Source organism: Gobio gobio, assembly GCF_949357685.1.
Source record: "Gobio gobio genome assembly, chromosome: 19".
NCBI lineage: Eukaryota > Metazoa > Chordata > Actinopteri > Cypriniformes > Gobionidae > Gobio > Gobio gobio.
This window is the reverse complement of record NC_137112.1, coordinates 46,341,995-46,362,192: the sequence shown is the minus strand read 5'-3', so window position 1 is coordinate 46,362,192 and position 20,198 is coordinate 46,341,995. Positions and strand designations below refer to the sequence as shown.

The window sequence follows — 20,198 nt, the reverse complement described above, 5'->3', positions numbered from 1 at the left end:
TAAACATTGGCATTAGACGTGACACCTACAGATGGAAGAGGCGATTAAAGAGGAATGTGTGCATTCATGCAGGTGAGCAAAGGTGATCATCATTGGATTTAAGCACAGGTAGCTTCTCCGCACGTGTCCAAGCATCAAGCGTACAGATGCGTGAAGAGCATGACGTGAAAAGAGACCACTCGGCAGGTGTTGAGTTCCAGCCTCGCCCCCTTTTGACTGTAGCTGGGAGGGAGGGAAGGTCTCAATCTCTGCTCCCTGGAGAAGACTGGCTCGGCTGGTCGAACCAGTCACAATAGCGGGCCGGCGACAGAGAGGCACTCTACGTGTTTACTAAAGACACAGTAAAGACAGAAATCAGCCTTACGAGAAAGGACAAGGGCTGAAGGGAGACCACAACATGCTTTGGGGATGGTAGATGATTTGCTGACTCAAGACGTGGATATGCATGAAAGCTAAAAATGGGCAGATCGCAGTGATGACTTTGTTGCTCACATTGGCTGGTGACGGGGAGTAATTTAACACCAGATAGAGAGAGGCCATTTAGAATGGGAGGAGATAGCAGAGATATGTCAGAACTTGACGGAAGGAGTCGATGGACTGAGGGTGTGTGTGTGTGAGTGAGACAGGCACAGACGGGTAAGTCTCGACTTTTAGTACATAATCTGTTCTTGTGAAGTATTACCATAAAATAGATGCATAGAAATGCATAGCCCTTGTGAAAAAGAAGCACACTATAGCATACTTTATAAAGAAAGTGCGAGCTGAACGTGATGTTTTCTGCATGTTAATTGCAATTACATAAAAATGTTTTAATGGTTTACAATAGAGTGACTTGCGACCCTCCTTATATGCAAGTACATCTCTTCTATTATGCTTAAAGTGTACTGCCGAATGTAATGTCAAGCATTTATTGTAAACAAAAATGTACTATTGCAACGTGTATGTCATGCATTTAATTATACATTTGTAGTGATGATGTTGCAGTTTATTTTAAATACACTATTACACACCACAGTTGCTGTAAAAGTATAATCATGTACTTTACAAATGCTTTAGTATGTTAGTCAACGCAACAAACTAAGTGCACTTTAAAGCACGACTAAAGATATGACGTGTTTTAAATTGACTGTAAATGAAAAATACTGTACTAAATGTTTTTTATTTCATATAAAAGATATATTTTACAAAAAAATTTACTCTAAAATTACATTATTTAAAATTTAAATACAGCTTCTTTATATTGATGTTATTATTTTTAAAGCTCTCTTTAAGTACACTTAAGTGGCCTTTTATTTATTTATTAAGATATGAATACTGCAAGTGCACGTTCAATACAATCAAGTGCACTTCTTTTCCATAAGGGTGCTCATCAATCAAATTGAAGAGGTTTGTAAAAAGCTGTGAATGCTCTTAAACTCTGATTTTGCAATTTTTTTCCTCAAGACTGTGTCTTCCAGGACACTTTTTAAGTTCTCCAAAGCTTCCAGGAACCACAGCAACGATTCCCCCATGGAGTATCCTGCTTTTCTCTTGACTTTTGGTGGCTAAAAAGAGTTAAATATTTTCAACGCGTGAAGACGAACCTCAACTATTTGAATAATTCGCCAACATCCTCCTCCAAGTAACTTAGAGCAGCTGCTAGTTATTCTCTCCACATCAACATGCCGTTTTCTACAGTCATTTTGTAGTAGAAGAAGGAGATCTCCATTCATCATCGGGTTCCAATCATGTCAAACTCTCAAGAGCAGAGCCTCAATGAGAACGTCATCTTCGCTCCATTGACAGAGTCCAGTCCGGACTTCTTGCACTGCGAGGAAGAACGTTATTGTGTGGAAAGTCTGGTGAGCTCTGGTCCTGAGGCCTTCTATACCAAACTCCACCAAGGACAAATCGGATCGTTCTTGTCCACCGGCGAGGTGAGCCACATCTCCGGCTGGGTTGAGGACCGTCATCAAAGCGATGTGGTCGTGGAGGATGGAAACGGTGAGGTGGAGGTCGGGTCTGAGGGCGACGACCTCTCCGGACATTATTTTCCCACAGAGTCTGACACTCCGGCGCCATGCTTGGAACTAGGATGGCCAGAAAGGTACGCCTGGATGGACATGGGACGAGTTGAAGTGTACACCAATCCTCCTGTAGAACAGGAGCCCTCCATACGGGCAGTGCTCAGGAGACTCATACAAGGAGCCAATAAGGTCAGCTTTATTTGTATTGCACTTTCATTTCTACAGCGTCACAGTAATAAACGGGAAAATAACAGATGCAAACTTAATCAAATATGAGACATATTTAGGACAAGTGTCATTATTCAGCTCAGTGTTGATTCAGTTCAGTTCAATAATTGTAAAGTGAAGCCATTCTGAAATGGGTTCAATTGCTACACAAGCAGAAGACAATAGTTTCAGTTCAATGTTGATTCAGTTCCGTTCAATAACAGTGTTGATGTTGCAAAATGCATCAATTCTGAAACAATGTCGATTCAGAAATAAAACCAGGGGCCTCATTTATAAAACTAGAGGTGGGCATAGATTAATTTTTTTAATCTAGATTAATCTCACTGTAATCTTGGAATTAATCTAGATTAAAATAGCTCATTTGAATTCTGCCGAAGGCATTCAGAATATGTGCTCGTAAGTGATCGTTTGTCTTTTTGTAGTTTGAATAATAAATAACTTCTGTCCCTTTAAGACCTGACGCACACATGGATCCCAAACACTGTTGCTGTGAGCTGGTTACGACTGTGTTTACTGTTTACGTTAAAACTCACCAAGATGGGCATTGAGACATTTTTGAGTGGATTTGACCATTAATAAGCTGGAAAAAGGAGCAAATTTTTGCACTTGTATGTTAGAGGCGGCTTTATTACGGTATGTGTGTGTGCGCTTCAGATGCGAGCGCGAAATCTGCGGGAATTAGTAGAATTAACGTTATGTGCAACCCTGCGCGAAATTCAGACCGGTCACACCAACACTAACACACTGTCACGAGGAAAAATCCAGCAGAACACGCGTTCGCCGTGTTCAGAGGGTTAACTGGACTGAATGAGAGGAGGCGGGTGCGTGTCGGAGAGGAGAGCGCAGCTGATATCAATACTGTAGAAAATGAGTATCGTATCATTTCAGATATTTCAGTATTGAAATATCGATATTTTTGACAACACTAGTAGGCATATACACACAGGTTCGAAGACTCGTTCTCTTGCCCCTACAGTGCAATTCGGCTAGGTGTACATCAACGCTAAAATATCAAGGTGAAAGTCATCATAGCTTGCATAGTATAGACCCAGCTCCCAACCCAACTTTGAGAAGATTAACGGCAATATTTTTTTTATCGCCCGATAAGAGTCTCGCGTTAATGCAGCACGTTAACGCCAATAACGGCCCACCACTATATAAAACACAATTATACAGTCGGATTTGAACACACATCAAAAGTGAAGAATCACATTTAGTCTATGAGAGCAGAAACATGCTCTGAGTTCCTTGCCCAATGATGATGAGTGCTGTACTTATGAACCATAAAGAGATATTTGTAAGCTTGATTTTAAATTCGTTTTAAGTTGAGATAGTCTTTTGTTCCATACTGGGGTGTATCTCTGAATGAAATGGCTTTTCAAACAACAGAACAAATATAGGGCTTGATTTTTTCCATGGGGATTTGATTGGGTAGTTGTGGTATTGGTGGATCTCGTGTGAGTTACAGGTAGGGGTGAACGACTTCAGATTTTTTTGCACTATGTAACTTTTCCGTCCACTAGAGGTCGCCTATTCAAATCAAAGGCGTAGTTTGATGACGGCACGTTTAAGCGCAGAATCTTGAGACGTGTGGTCTTCATCTCACAGCTGGTGGGAAAGAATCGGGATAGGACTCAGGCAGAAATCATGTTGATGTGATTATTAACGTTACTGTAGTGAAGCAGAGCAGGACGAGTGTTGTGGAGCTGAGGAACTGCTGGAGTGATTGTTAATAAGATGAATGCAACACACGCCTCGCGAGCAGCGGGACTTTTATTATGCCACAGTCGGCGGCGCCATCTCCGCTCCTCCGCTCATGAGTGTGAGGTAACGCAGCTCTGTTGATCATATTAGACACATCTGAGTGTGTTGATGTTGATGTGACGTTACTCTGTGTGTTCTCTCACCGGCTGCTATGACACTTGTTCACACTGCAGTGAGAGGAAAGCGTTTCTGCAGAAGAAAACCGGAAACCGAGGGGGACGCGGATATGACGCATCTACTCGAACGCGAGTTGCCTTTTGCACAGCTACTATTGCTCCTACATAACAGCTTATTTTGATCAGTTCTTTTGTCTTTGGGTCGTTATATTTCTCACAGATTTCTGCTTGTTCAAAATCATATACAGATAAAGTAGCACAGTAAAGATTACATGCATATAAATGCATTAGTGAGAGCGATTGCGGGTGAATTAACTCCACCTGGCAGCGTCTCTCTACTAAGAGTGAAGCTGTGGGTTAAGTTACTAGGAAATGTATGCTAGAACTTTTCAGTTTCTCTGCTATTTTATTGATTGACAATACATTTATGTGCCACTAAATGTTACTGTGTGTGCGTGCGATCTGCGCGTGTTGTGTGCGTTACTCTCTGTATGTGTGGGTTACAAAAACGTACATTCTCCCGATCAATTTTGAGCATTCAGATGGTATAATCAAACATGTCTTGTGGAGCGCTCTCAGAGTATGTACTTATCCATTTTAACTGTTTGGAAATGGAGCTTAAAAGTGGACTGTTGCGCCCTCTATAGGTCATGATCAGCGACTAGTGGACATCAAGCTTAAAGGGATAGTTCACCCACAAATGAAAATTAATCATGGGCTAATTTTCATTTTTGAGTGAACTCTCCCTTTAAAGCGTCATGGCATTAAAGTCGACTAGTCTGTGCAACCCCTCTAGTGATGGGATGTCCTCGTGCCAGAAACATGTCATCAGAGAAAAGAAGAGAGAAGTGATTATTAAAAATGAAAAAAGTCATGTGCACAAATAAATAATTTAGAATACATTTACATTTATGCATTTGGCAGACGCTTTTATCCAAAGCGACTTACAGTGCCCTTATTACAGGGTTAATCCCCCTGGAGCAACATGGAGTAAAGTGCCTTGCTCAAGGACACACTGGTGGTGACCGCTGGGATCGAACCAGCAACCTTCTGTGTGTCAGTTCCATGGTTTAACCCACTGGAATATTCAATATTCAATTTGTGGCTTTAGGATGAACTGTGATCTATAAAGAGAGAACATTTTTGTGCATCGGAAATGTGTTCACATTTAGGATTGTTATATATGAACATCTTTATAAATGAGATCCTTAAAGCTAAAATTAGTTGGTTGAATGCAAAAAACTAAGCGTGAATCTGAAGGAAGTCCACAATTTTTTTGCATTTGTGTTGGGCAGCTGATCGCCTTGGTCACAGATAAACTGTCGGACAATGCGGTGATTGGTGACATCCGAAACGCTGCATCCCGAGGGGTTCCGGTGTACATCATCCTCAACAGAAGATCCGCGGAGGAGAACTGCTCTGTGCACCAGCTTCAACATCCGGTGAGTGGAAAAAATGGATATAGCAATCAATGACTAAAGCATGAGTTTGTCCTGGATTTCATTATAGAATGTAGTTGTTCTGTTGAGTAAGTTGTGTAACCTTTAAGCCACAAAACCTCCATGCACGCCTTAACAGACTGAACTTCAGGCTGTTCCTCTAAACAAAAGACTTAGACACACCTTAGTGGATAACTCTGTGATGAAGAGTAACATTTGCTGAAAGATGCAGAGTTTCCCTTTCTGTCTCTGTAAGCATGAATGAGAAGAACTCACAAAGCCACGGTGAACAGGTTCAGCTACATTCATCTGGTGCGGATGAATGCCGTGTGGTTGTGGAATGTTTGAGGTTCGGATAATCAATCCACATCTCTGAAACTTAACTGGAACTGACCTTTGGTTGAAAGCTGAAAGTTTAGAATTTGCCAGAAATCAACTGAACAGTCGAGTTATGCATTGAAGAGTAAAGGTTCTGAAACATGTAGTTCAAGGGAATCTCTTCCTTGATGACATTTTCCAGAATATCATGGTGCGCATTCTTGGAGGTAAAACGTTCCTGGCGCGTGACACGAAGATGGTTGTTGGAGAGCTGAAGAGCAACTTTGTGTTGGTGGATCTGGAGACGGTGATGTTGGGGAGCTACAGGTAAAGGACGGTTTCATAACAGAACTCATAAATCAGTCTTTTAATAGAGCCGAGAAAAACATTACCTGCAGTTGAAAGACTTGCTCCAGGGAATAAGGGTGGGAACATTCTGGGATTTGAACCAACTTTTAAGTTGCCAGCTCATACCTTTAAAGACTATAAGCCACACCACCCCTACATAATACAGACAATTAGTGAAGTGAACACTCTGTGGGAACAACACTCTTTTTGTCTCTTTCACAGTTGTTAAAGTACACTGCTGTTCTGAAGTTTAGGGTCAGTAAGATTTAATACAATTAGAAGTCTCTTCTGCTCATCAAGACTGCTTTTATTTGATCAGAAATACAGTACAATTATGAAATATCATTAAAGGGTTAGTTCACCCAAAAATGAAAATTCTGTCATTAATTACTTACCCTCATGTCGTTCGACACCCGTAAGACCTCCGTTCATCTTCGGAACAGAAATGAAGATATTTTAGTTGTAATCTGATGGCTCTGAAAGGCCTCCATTGGCACAATGGCACTTTACACTCTCAAGACCCTTAAAAGGTACTAAAGACGACGTTACAAAGTCCAACTCACTACAGTGGTTCTAAAATAACTTTATGAATCGGCGAGAATAGTTTTTGTGCGCAAAAAAACCCTAAATAACGACTTATATAGTGATGACGATTTCAAAACACGGCATCATGAAGCTTCGAAGCGTTATGAATCAGTGAGTCGAATCATGATTCGGATCGCGTGTCAAATCGCCAAACTGCTGAAATTTGGTGATTCAAACTGCTGATTCGGCTCACTGATTCATAACGCTTCGAAGCTTCATGATGCCGTGTTTTGAAATCGTCATCACTATGTAAGTCGTTATTTAGGGATTTTTTGCGCACAAAAACTATTCTCGCCGATTCATAAAGTTATTGTAGAACCACTGTAGTGAGATGGACTTTGTAACGACGTCTTTAGTACCTTTTAAGGGTCTTGAGAGTGAACCGTGCATTGTGCCAATGGAGGCCTTTCAGAGCCATCAGATTACAACTAAAATATCTTAATTTGTGTTCTGAAGATGAACGGAGGTCTTACGGGTGTCGAACGACATGAGGGTAAGTAATTAATGACAGTATTTTCATTTTTGGGTGAACTAACCCTTTAATTTATAGAACTGAATATATTTTAAAATGTAATTTTCAGCATCATTACCAGTCTTCAGTGTCACATGATCCTTCAGAAATCGTTCTAATATGATGATTTGCTGCTGTTTTTTATTTTTTGGTTTATTATTTTTATGGAAACCAAGATATTTTTTCAGATTTTAAAAAAGTTTAAAGGTGCTATAAGCGATGTCACGCGTTTTTTAGGCCAAAACATTTTTTGTCACACACAACAAACATCTCCTGAACACACTGTAAAAAAAAAACAGTGGTCTCCACAAGCTCCACAAACGGCAACAAAAACCAGCTTGGGCAGTCTGGACAACGAAATATAATAAACAGTGCTCCAGCCAATGACCGACAAGAAAGATTTGGGGGTGGAGGTTTGGGGTTAGTGCGCGTGCACATGAAGGGGGGTGTGTAGAAGAGAGAAGCATAAAGAGGGAAGTTCGAATTATATGATTTTGATATGGTCGACACACGACAAAAGAGACGACGTTCTGATGAACAACTTGCAACGAAAAGGGAAAAGGAACGCGCAAAGTCCCGAATTTACATCGGAAAAGGGCTTCCAATCAGGAAGCACGGAAGGGGAGGGAGGGTCTAGCTAGCCTCTGTTTTGTTTGACAACACTTCGAACGTCAACAAGAAGTTACTCCACCCAGGATCGCTTAGAGCACCTTTAAAGGAGGGCGTGGCCAAAAAAAAGTTTAAGAACCACTGATTTAATGCATCCTTGCGGAATAAAAGTATTAATTTCTTTCAAAATCTTACTGGCCCCAAACTTTCGTTCAACCAAAGTAAAAATCATGTTCTTCCAAATCCATATGATTACATACAAAAACAACAAATTCACACTGCCAAGCTCCAAAAGGACAAAAAGCACCATGAAACTAGTCCACATAACTCATAAGTGCTCTGAAGCCATTTGATCACTTTATATGAGGAACAAATGTTTTTTCTTTGATATGAAATGAGATATGAAATATCCTGAAAATATAAAACTCAAAAAATATACTGCATTCAAATACACGTCGCTGTCTGTCACATATGCATGAATGTTTGAATATGTGCAAGAATGAGTTATTCATTTAATAACGATGTATTTTCATTCTGTACTTCATGTAAAGCAATCAAATGGTATCAGAAGCGCACACAGAAGTCATATTGACTTCACTATGTGCTGTTGAAAATTCTACATTCAAGGAAAAATCCAATAAAAAACTGTTAAACAAAAAAAAGAAGTCATATTGACTATTTTATTATAGTTTTATGGTGCTACTTTGCTCCGTTTTGGATTGTTACATCTTCTGAATCCTTCATAATCTCTTGTTTTTTTTTTATTCTTGATTGTCTTGGTCAGTCTTACCTGGAGCGATGCTCACCTGCATCGTCAGCTCGTCACCGTTATGAGTGGCCCGGTCGTGGAATCTTTCGATCGAGAGTTTCGGATCCTCTACGCTGCCTCGCTTCCAATCCCGGACGAATGGAAAACGGGAAAACCAGATACTGAACCCAAAATATATCATAAACTACTGCCCCTGAATATAAACAGCAACAAAATTGAACTTACCGATTTAGTCTCCAATCCTCCGCCTCCTCCTACCGACAGGATTTTGGACTGGGAGGCAATGGGGGTCATCAAGAGATTCCCGGACAGCTCTCTTAGTGATGAGGCAGAGTTGCAGCTCCATCATTGGCCCCTCTTGGACAGACATCCGGGAGGATGGGAGCTCCCCTACAATGACTTATACAATAACAGCAGACTTCTGTCTGGGCATCAAGAGGAGGGCAAGTAAGTATAGGGAAAAAGGCTTTACACTTTAACATATGTGACCCTGGACCTCAACATTTTTTTTGCTGAATAATTAAGCTTTCCATTGATGTATGGTTTGTTAGGATTGGACAATATTTGGCTGAGATACAACCATTTGAACATCTGTATTCTGAAGGTGCAAAAAAATCTAAATATTGAGAAAATCACCTTTTAAAGTTGTCCAAATTAAGTCCTTAGTGATGCATATTGTTACTAATAATACATTTTTATATATTTACCGTAGGAAATTTACTAAATATCTTCATGGAACATGATCTTAATATCCTAATGATTTTTGGCATAAAAGAAAAATTAATAATTTTGACCAATGCAATGTATTGTTGGCTATTGCCACAAATATACCCGTGAGACGCACGACTGGTTTTGTGCTCCAGGGTCACATATATTAAAGGTACACTAGCCCTCTAGCAGTTAAAAAATAAAATTGCATGCATTTTGTAGAATATTGTTTTGGTTGTGCTTCGGATCTACTTGACTGTGCGGTATTTTTTTTAAATAGGCTCATTTTCCAGCTCCCCTAGAGTTAAACAGTTGAGTTTTACCGTCTTTGAATCCGATCTCCTTGTCTTGCGGTAGAACATTTAGCATAGCTTAGCATAGATCATTGAATCTGATTAGACCGTTAGCATCTTGCTCAAAAAATGACCAAAGAGTTTCGATATTTTTCCTATTTAAAACTCGACTCTTCTGTAGTTACATCGTGTACGAAAATTAAAACTTGTGATTTTCTAGGCCGATATGGCTAGAAAACAAAAGTTCCTTGATTATTACGCAGGAATGAGAGAATAGTTCCTAGCTATATCGGTCTAGAAAATCACAACTTTTCATTTTCCGTCGCTCTTAGTGCACGATGTAACTACAGAAGAGTCAAGTTTTAAATAGTAAAAATATGGAAACTCTTTGGTCATTTTTGAGCGAGATGCTAACGGTCTAATCAGATTCAATGATCTATGCTAAGCTATGCTAAAAAAGGGGAGTTGGAAAATGAGCCTATTTTCAAAAAAAGTGGAGTGTTCCTTTAAGAGATATAACCAGTTAAGATAAGGATCTCAAGCTGACCTGCTGAAGGCATTACTGTAGCTTTAATAGACACTGTACTTCCTTGAAAATAAATTCCAGCACAGCTCTACAATAGCCATAATGAAATGAGCCTTCGCAATAGATAATGCTTTACTATGAACTCAATCGATACATATGCTCATTTGTCTGTTCAATAAAATACATTACTGGCCTGTTGAGTAATACAATAAAACACTGTCATCTCCACGCCATTTCCCGCAAAAACCATCCCGACAGGTCTAAAAACACTTGGACTTTGCACTTTAACGTAGGGGCGTATAAAAGATATTCTCAGTTAAAAAATGACAACTTTAAACATAATTTGAAAAGATCAACCACCATAATTTATAATATATAAAAGGCAGAATTTGACTTAATATTATAGCATTTTGCGAAATTTGTATATTGCCACAAAGAAAAATATAAAATAGAGACATCATGTTTTATGTAACAAAAATTTTAAATATATAACATTATTATAAAAGTAATTTTTCATGCTTCCATGTGTTCAATACCATTTTAATGTGCAGAAGCGTATGACATGATCGTACCATGACTGAATGAAATGAGTAGATGATAACATCATTTTGAACGCATTGTGTTTTCGTGAACCGCTTGTAGAATTGAATATACAGTTTTTGATATGTGATGACCCCAAAATGTACGGCTCCATATTTCATATACAGTATAATATTTTGCACGCTGTGATAACTTTGAAGAGCACAATCCTGAAGCTGCTGCCTGTTGTATTTCAGAATAAGCTACAATATTTGCCCTAAAAGACAGTTTCTGTAAAAACTCACTCTGTCTTATCTGCATTTCAGGTTCAGTTCAATGTTTCTGACAGACTTTAGGCATCCGGAATATCAAAGACAAAGGTCAGCATTTCTCAAAAAAGGCTTTTCATGCGAGTCATCTGTATGGATGTATTGTGAGGTGTGTTTGCGCTTAACACACATTTTTCTGTTGTTTTTGTTTTTGTAGACGGCATTACTCTCCAGGAGAAATGCATTGCAATGACGTGGTGAACAGGTAAATATTACAACAGGTCCAAATTAAAGAGCGATAGACAAGAGACAGAAACAGGTAGGCACATGTTTGAGTATTTGTTCGCAAACCTCTTGGTCATCTCTTTCATCCAAAGGCATCTGCAGATACCTGACAGAATCACGTATCCTCTGCTGAATCCTGAAAATGAGGAGCGGTATCCTGTGTACAAATCCCGCACCCACAGGAACGACATGACATCAGAGGAAGAGATGGGACCTGGTCTGAGGAGAGAGCCTTTCCTGAGGAGGGACAGAGTTTTAGGAGATACGATTAACTCAGACGGAGCCACACAAGCCAATCTAAAGGTAAATGCCACTGGTAGGGTAGAGTGGGGGGAAACGCCCCTTTTACTTTTAAGGAAAAAAAAGGTGTTTTAAAGCTTGTTGTTTTGCAGAACATCACAGTTGTATATGATATGAGAAGAGCAAAGCCTGTAGTTAGGGAGTACTTGTTATTTAAGGAAAATATAATTATTTTTTATTTTAGGGGAGAGTGGAGTAAAGTGAGACATTTTTTACATTTGCTCCCCTCTAAGCGACCTAAAATGATATATCAGTCCCATTAATAGACCCTTTTCACATTTCTAGGTTTCTCAGAGTGGAAGTCGTCATAGTTCAAATATTATAGCTGTGAATGAGAGAATACATTAAAGGATTAGTTCACTTTTAAATAAACTTTTGCTGATAGTTTACTCACCCCCATGTCATCAAAGATGTCCATGTCTTTCTTTCTTCAGTCGAAAAGAAATTAAGTTTTTTTTGATGAAAACATTCCATGATATTTCTCCATATAATGGACTTCAATGGGCTCCAAACGGTTCAAGGTCCAAATGACATGAAATGTTTCAGTACAGCTTCAAAGGGCTTTAAACGATACCAGACGATGATTAAGGGTCTTATCTAGCGAAACGATCAGTCTCTGCGAGAAACCGAGCAGTATTTATGCTATTATTTATGCTCTTATCAGACGAAGTTTTGAATCTCTGAGCTCCGCCATTACTTCCGCCTAGTGAGGTCAAAATACGAGCGTGGTCATAGATATATACGCAGATGCCTCATTAGCGCCTGAACGGATCAGTGGAATGAGGCATCTACGATCGATATATCTATGACCACGGTCGTATTTTGACCTCACTAGGCGGAAGTAATGGCGGAGCTCAGAGATTCAAAACTTTGTCTGATAAGAGCATAAATAATAGCATAAATACTTCTCGGTTTCTCGCAGAAACTGATCGTTTCGCTAGATAAGACCCTTATTTATTGCCTGGTATCGTTTGGTTTCGTTTAAAGCCATTTGAAGCTGTACTGAAACTGTCATTTGGACCTTGAACCGTTTGGAGCCCATTGAAGTCCATTACATGGAGAAATATCCTGGAATGTTTTCATCAAAAAACGTAATTTCTTTTCGACTGTAGAAAGAAAGACATGGACATCTTGGATGACAATGGGGGTGAGTAAACTATCAGCAAAAGTTTATTTAAAAGTGAACTAATCCTTTAAATATTTTTCTGTGTGCCCATTTGCTCACATAGCAAAAGAAAAACGCCACAGTTGTGATTTCACAACTTTCAAAAAGAGGGAAAAAATAGTGAGATTGATAACGGCAGTGAAAAGAGAGAAATATGTTCATTTTTACCATCACTCCCATAGACGCTATTCCTAAACACCCTCACGGCAGCGGTAACTTTTTTATTGTAATTTGATGCAAAAGTAATAAAATACAAAGTATTCGTGTTATAAATGTAAAAATTTTTTTTTTTTATGAAAATACAAAAAACACTGCAGGATTTACGATATTGATGACCGTTAAAACGCGTCATCACAGTCTGTGAAAAGGGTCTATTCAGGATTTTTCCTAGCAATGGAAATGATCAGAATGTATTCAGGACGAAGGTCAGTGAAAATATGATTGTTTAAAAAAAAAAAAAAAAGTAATCTTGTGTCTCACTTTACCCCAGCTTAGGGGTACTTGACCCCAGCTAAACTGAGACAGACCAGAGAAATCAAGGGGGTAAAGTGAACCACTTCATTTTTCCACTCTGAAACTACCATAACAACACACATTGTAACAGTCAGAATCCTGACAGCTAGCTTGACAACCACACACTAATGTCGGACTAGTAACAAAGTCATGGGGATTGTTCAATTAAGCACATTTTTTTTCTAAACACTTGAAAGTAACTCTGAACAAAATCAAATACAACATAATATAATTCAAAATGTTTTAAATAACATTGAAATGACAGATAGAACCAGTTAGATTTGAACACAGGACCCTTAGAGCCAGCTAGAACAGCCTGGGACTCAGAACACAGGACTAAGACCTACTGTAATACTCTACAACTAGGCCTACTTTACATTCCTGAAGGTTACAGGGAAAAATGAGGAGTGGCTCTCTCCGTGTAGTTCCTCCAGGCCTTTTAGGTTGAGGCAGCTTCTTCACCACATCACTTTTAGGAACATGTGCCCCAGGTTGTCTTCCTGGTGTGTTGCCTTGGCATGACGGCTTTTCTACAATGTGTATGACATTAAAAATAAAACATATGTAATGTAATATAAACTTAAACTGTGCCTTATGTCTCACTTTACCCCTGAGCATTAGTCTCACTTTACCCCACCACCACATTTTTAGAAAAAACGATCTTTCTTAGCAATTCTGGCTAATCTTCAGCTAGCATCATCACATGGTTTTATATGTTGGTAGTTCATCAACATGTATGATATAAGTTTTTCTACCTGAATCAATTTGCTTTAGCACAACAGTTGATTAAGTTGACAGGAAGAACATTTACTTTATACTTTTACATACAAAAAAAAAAAAAAAAAAATTGTGAAAACATGCTTGCCACAGCACCATGATGTCCTCTTCATGGTCAAGGGGAAATTGGAGGGGCTTGGAAACATAATGGTGATATGACCACAAATGTGTTCTGTTGACTAGATACAGGGGGTGTCTCGCATTACATTTTTTTTTTCCAAACCTAGTCTGTGGGGTAAAGCGCCCCCAGTTTACTGTAGTTACCGTTCTGAACATCACATTCTTTGTTTTTCCATCAAATGTAGTCTAACTATGTGGTTGAATAAAAATATTTGGACTTTATATTTAAAAATTACCTCACATTAGCATCAACTAGCTAGTTAGCCAGCAGTTAGCATCAACTAACCATATTTTTCAAAAAGGTTGATTTTTAAAATGGTTCATTAACAAATATTCATATCTATTTACTGTTCTTTTGGCTTGTCTTTTTTATTTTAAGCTAAAACATGCTTATACTGGGGCATTTTACCCCACCTGTGGAGTACAAATACCAAACCCCTTGGTACAAATAATTTTTTTTTTTTTTAAATTAATCCAATAACATGAAAACTATATATATTTTTGATACTTGGTTTATAATTTGTCATTGTCAATGAAAACTAGGATAACTATTCACACACAGTGCTTTATTGTAAATACAGTCACTGAAGGGTGTTGTTAGGCAAGATGTATTCACATCACAGCATGGCCTTTCGTACCTTATTGCTTTTCTAAAACGGATACCACACAGTATATTAAAGCCGAAAACATGAATTAATGCTGCTTTTTGAAGTAAAATCACTAAATTCCATCCATCCGCCAGAAAAAAAATAGTCCCTGACAGTGACAGTAAACGGCAAGATTATGTTCCTAGATGTAAATGCCTCATCTGATGGTGCTCAAATTAAAAAACGAGAGACTAGAACAGAAAAAAAAAAAACACGTCTTTTATATAGCATGGCATTTCCCGCCTTTTAGTTTAAACCACACCTGTTCATACAGTAATAGACTATAGCCTACCTGAAACAGAAAACTTTTAAATAATCCCTCTGCACTTCGGAAACTGTGGGCTTACACACACACCAACACAATCATCCACCCTCATTGACAGATGGGAGGGGTGTGGCCTCAAACTTAAAGGTAAATATCCCCGACAAAAAGCCAGCAGGGGTCACTATACTTCATTAAAGGGTTAGTTCACCCAAAAATGAAAATTATGTCATTAATTACTCACCCTCATGTCGTTCGACACCCGTAAGACCTCCGTTCATCTTCGGAACACAAATGAATATATTTTAGTGTAAAGCTGATGTCTGAGAAAGGCTTCAGATAGGCCTCCATTGGCATTCAGTACATTTACACTCCCAAGACCCATAAAAGGCACTAAAAACGTCGTTACAAAGTCCATCTCACCACAGTGACTCTACAATAATTTTACGATGCGACGACAATAGTTTTTGTGCGCAAAAAAAAATCAAAATAACACCTTTATCCAACTTGTTCTTGTCTTCGTGTGTGCCTCCACGACGCATGCGTGAGAATATGACGTAGCACCGGCGTTCGGGAATCCATGAAATGCACACTTTAGCCCCATTTTGAGAACTACGCCGAGACCTAAAGCACGATCAATGTAGAATTCAACAGCTTAGACACGCGCGTCTTCCTCTGCTTGTAAACAAATCGCTTCTGGATCATGTGTCCGAGCGCCGGATCTGCGTCATATTCTCGCGCATGCGTCATGGAGGCACACACAGAAGACAAGAACAAGTTGGATAAAGGTGTTATTTTGATTTTTTTTTTGCACACAAAAACTATTGTCGTCGCTTCGTAAAATTATTGTAGAGCCACTGTGGTGAGATGGACTTTGTAACGACGTTTTTAGTGCCTTTTATGCGTCTTGTGAGTGTAAATGTACTGAATGCCAATGGAGGCCTGTCTGAAGCCTTTCTCAGCATCAGCTTTCAACAAAAATATCTTCATTTCTGTTCCGAAGATGAACGGAGGTGTAACGGGTGTCAAACGACATGAGGGTGAGTAATTAATGACAGAATTTTCATTTTTGGGTGAACTAACCCTTTAAATAACTTTTAAACTTTTGCACTATGTAACTTTTTTGTGCTCAATTTACAAAATGTATATAATGAGTGAGTACATCATGAATCCATTTTCCAAACCGTGTTGTTGTCTTACCCTGAATCCCTGTGATACACTAATTATAAGTGTTTATATTGGGACTATTTGAGTCTGGGTAGGGTCGCACCGCTGCGGAGTAGGACAGTCCCTGCGTGACTTGTCATAGACGTAAACAGAGAGAAGTAGCTCCGGTTACAATGTTCTTCCGCAAGACGCATATGCTGTTTTGTTTATTAACCGCTAGAGCACCAAAAGTTAAATAGTTTTGCTTTAAAGGAACACTCCACTTTTTTTGAAAATAGGCTCATTTTACAAGTCCCCTAGAGTTAAATAGTTGAGTTTTACCGTTTTTGAATCCATTCAGCCGATCTTTGTATCTGGCGGTAGCACTTTTAGCGTAGCTTAGCATACATCATTGATTCTGATCAGTCCATTAGCATCTCATTCAAAAAATGACCAAAGACACTTTCAATATTTTTCCTATTTAAAACTTGATTCTTCTACAGTTACATCGTGTGCTAAGACCAACTGAAAATGAAAAGTTGTGATTTTCTACACCTATGGCTAGGAACTGCTTTCTCATTCCTGTGTAATAGTCGCAGATCTTCGCGGCCGTACCATGGCTGCAGCGGCGCAATGATTGGTTGGTATTCTGTGAAACATGGTGGTAGTTACACCTTCGACTTACTATCACAGCCCTTTACAACACACACAACCATGGCTAATCACACAGCTAAATACACAACACAATTTGTCGGCTGCAAGCCTGAAACTCTCTCTGCAACTACACGAACTTAGTGCTGGTCACATTGAAAGTTACCTAGCTGGGCTACTTTCAGGCACTGTAATACAGCCATGGTACAGCCGAGTGTTCCTTTAATAAAACATGGAACAGTTATTGACAGTAGGCCTATATTGATTATGTTGATAAGGGTGGTGCGCAGTGATACACAGATCTTTTTGGTGAAGCTGTCAAATAAATAAATAAATAAAACATATTGACCAATCAGCATAAAGAACAGGAACTATCAGTTTTGCACCTTGGTATAATATGATGTTGCTAGGAAAAAAAAATGAAAGCAAAGCCATGGCTGTTGTTTATATAGTAAGATAGCCTATGTTGTTTTCTTTATTCCATTTAGACTTAATTCATTCGTTGTTTTCATTTCTGTTTTGTTTTCTTTCACAGAAGTCAGATATTTCCCGGAGCAAGACTTTTAGCACTTTGAGCGACATTCTTAAACGGGTCAATGCACGTCGCAGTTCCCCAGGACATGGGATGGAAAACCCAGCGCCAGGCATCAGCAAATCCACACTAGAGCTGCAGCGTTCAGACCAGGCATCAAACCCTCGAACCACCGTAAGAGAGACTGAGATTTCTCATTTTACTTGCAGCTGTTGGGACAAAAGATAAACAATTAGCCCTAAAAGAGCCATAAAAAACAATGCTCATGTTTCCACTGATATTTCAGGTCTTATACAAAATTAAAGGAAACATGATTATTTTGAATATGAACCACATGTGTGGCATGTTGTCAATTATGACATTACTCATTCCTGAGTGTGTACAAATACACACGTTTTCCAGTAAATCAATGTTCAACAGAACAGAAGCCTAGAAGAAATGGACTCTAGATTTAAGCCTTTAAAATGTCTCAAAAGATTGAATGGTAATAATGTAACAATACTTCGTTGAACACACACACACACACACACACACACACACACACACACACACACACACACACACACACACACACACACACACACACACACACACACACACACACACACACACACACACACACACACACACACACACACACACACACACACTACTGCTGTTCTATTGAATTTTCTATTCATCAAATAATTCAACAAAACATGCATCACAAAGATATGAAGCAGCACAACTGTTTTAAACATAATAATAGTAATAATAATAATAATCAGAAATGTTTCTTAAGCATTAAATCCTCATATTAGAATTATTTCTGAAGGATCATGTGACACTGAAGACTGGAGTAAAGATGCTGAAAATTCAGCTTTGATCACAGGAATAAATTATATTTTAAAGTATAATGAAATAGAAAACAGTTATTTAAAATTGTAACAATATTACTGATTTTACTGTATTTTTGATCAAATACATGCAGCCTTGGTGAAGCCTTAGATTTTCAAAAATGTAAAAAATAAAAATAAAAAAAATGACAGACCCCAAATTTTGTGTGCTAATATCTTTATATTGTTAATGCATAATCAGATGTTCATTGTCCACCCAAATTGTAAATATTTCACAATATTACTGATTTTACTATATTTTTGATCAAATACATGCAGCCTTGGTGAAGCCTTAGATTTTCAAAAATTTAAAAAAAAAAAGAAAAAAATTCCAACCCCACATTTTGTGCTAATATCTTTATATTGTTAATGCATATTCATAAGTTCATTGTCCACCCACAGGTGTAACCTCTTACACGCCTTTATTCTCTACTGTGAAGTGCATTATAATATATTTATGCACAACAAAGCTCATATTTCCAGTGGAAATCGAAGAAAGGCATATATAAAGTGTATACTCAAAGCTAAGAAATGACCCACTGCTGTTGTCTTTCAGAACTGTGATAATCTGCCTCTGACCCCAGCTCTGGCACTTATGAAAAAGAGAAACGATGATGTTAAATCGGGACTGTTGAGGAGCATGCCCAGTGTGTTTACGCCAGGATACAGATCCTCCAACTTTGGCCTGCAGAGGGAGCCGTGGAGATCTCCTTTCAGAAGCCATAGAAGTGAGGAGGAGGAGCACTGAAGTTAAGCAGGAAACCCCAGACAATGACATCACCAGTGTTACAATAATTCCCACATATTTAAATATGTTAATGTTACTGTAATAAGCAGGGCTGCAGGTACAAGGGGGGTTTCCTGCTTAATGAGGATAAATATTCATCAGCAATGATGTCACACTTGAAGAATAAGTCTATTATTAATATATGCCTGATTCACATGATGGACTCATGATGTATAAACTGTCATATTTTCTCAATGAATAGAGCATTTAAAGATCAAATGTTTATGCTGCCTACCATTTAAGATATACCTTCATTTATAAAATTGACTAGCCTACCACAACGAATATAAGAGACTGCCTCTTTCTATTCTCATCATGAAATTGTTTGCATCCTGTTTTACTTCGGTTCATCCAAAGTCGTTTCAGGAGCAGGTTAAAGATTACAAGAAAGACCTTTTTATCCTCTGGAATAGTGTGCACTGATGAGTCATTCAAAATAAGGTCAGGAGGGTGTATTAAAAGTAAGATCTAATTTAATGTTGATCTAAATCATTTTTTTTTATTTTTTTTTATTAATAAAAAACTTTAAAACTCATATAGCAAAAATACAATTTCACATTAAATCATTTTTCAAGCATTATTCTCACAAAAATTAAACTTTCTTACACCAAAACAATTTGTTTAACATTCACTGTCAACATACAAGCTTACAATTTATAATTGTATTTGCAGTCCATTCTCAGTCTTAACTATATAAGGATTGTTTTTTAGAAATATCTTTTCAAAAATAGGTACCTTTCTTTCTTCCAGACAGTACATTTCTAAAGCTTTAAAGTACATATTCAACCTTTTATTAAAATACAACCATAAATCCATACTTCCTTTTCCCTCTCCAGCCATGTTTCTCCTTACCCAAATAGTATATCTAAATCTAGATCTAAATCATTAGACCTGTCTGGACGGTCTGCTAAGATTAAACAAAAGTATAGAAAGTGTAGGGAAAAAAAATTTATGTGACAAAATTTAAGTTTTTTTTGTTTAAAATAAACAGAACTGAAGTCAACACATCATCAATGTTCCTTCTAAAACGTGTTTTTGTCCTACCCTGATTCATTATGGTAAGCCATATGGTATAAGTGTTTATATTTTAGACCAGTCGGGATGGTTTTCGTGGGAAATTGCGAACATAG

The 20,198-nt window shown here is 38.3% G+C and overlaps 1 protein-coding gene across 1 annotated transcript; it reads left to right on the top strand.

The window, feature by feature from the left end:
* Positions 1–84: 84 nt before the first annotated feature.
* fam83e (family with sequence similarity 83 member E) lies at positions 85–20,080 on the top strand. The gene is made up of 10 exons (XM_079844282.1): positions 85–636; positions 1,444–2,195; positions 5,410–5,556; positions 6,074–6,198; positions 8,709–9,140; positions 11,066–11,119; positions 11,226–11,273; positions 11,386–11,596; positions 17,410–17,580; positions 18,838–20,080. Exons 2-10 carry the CDS (start codon positions 1,728–1,730, stop codon positions 19,027–19,029), a joined length of 1,848 nt encoding a protein of 615 aa, XP_079700408.1. The 5' UTR covers positions 85–636; positions 1,444–1,727; the 3' UTR covers positions 19,030–20,080.
* Positions 20,081–20,198: the final 118 nt, after the last annotated feature.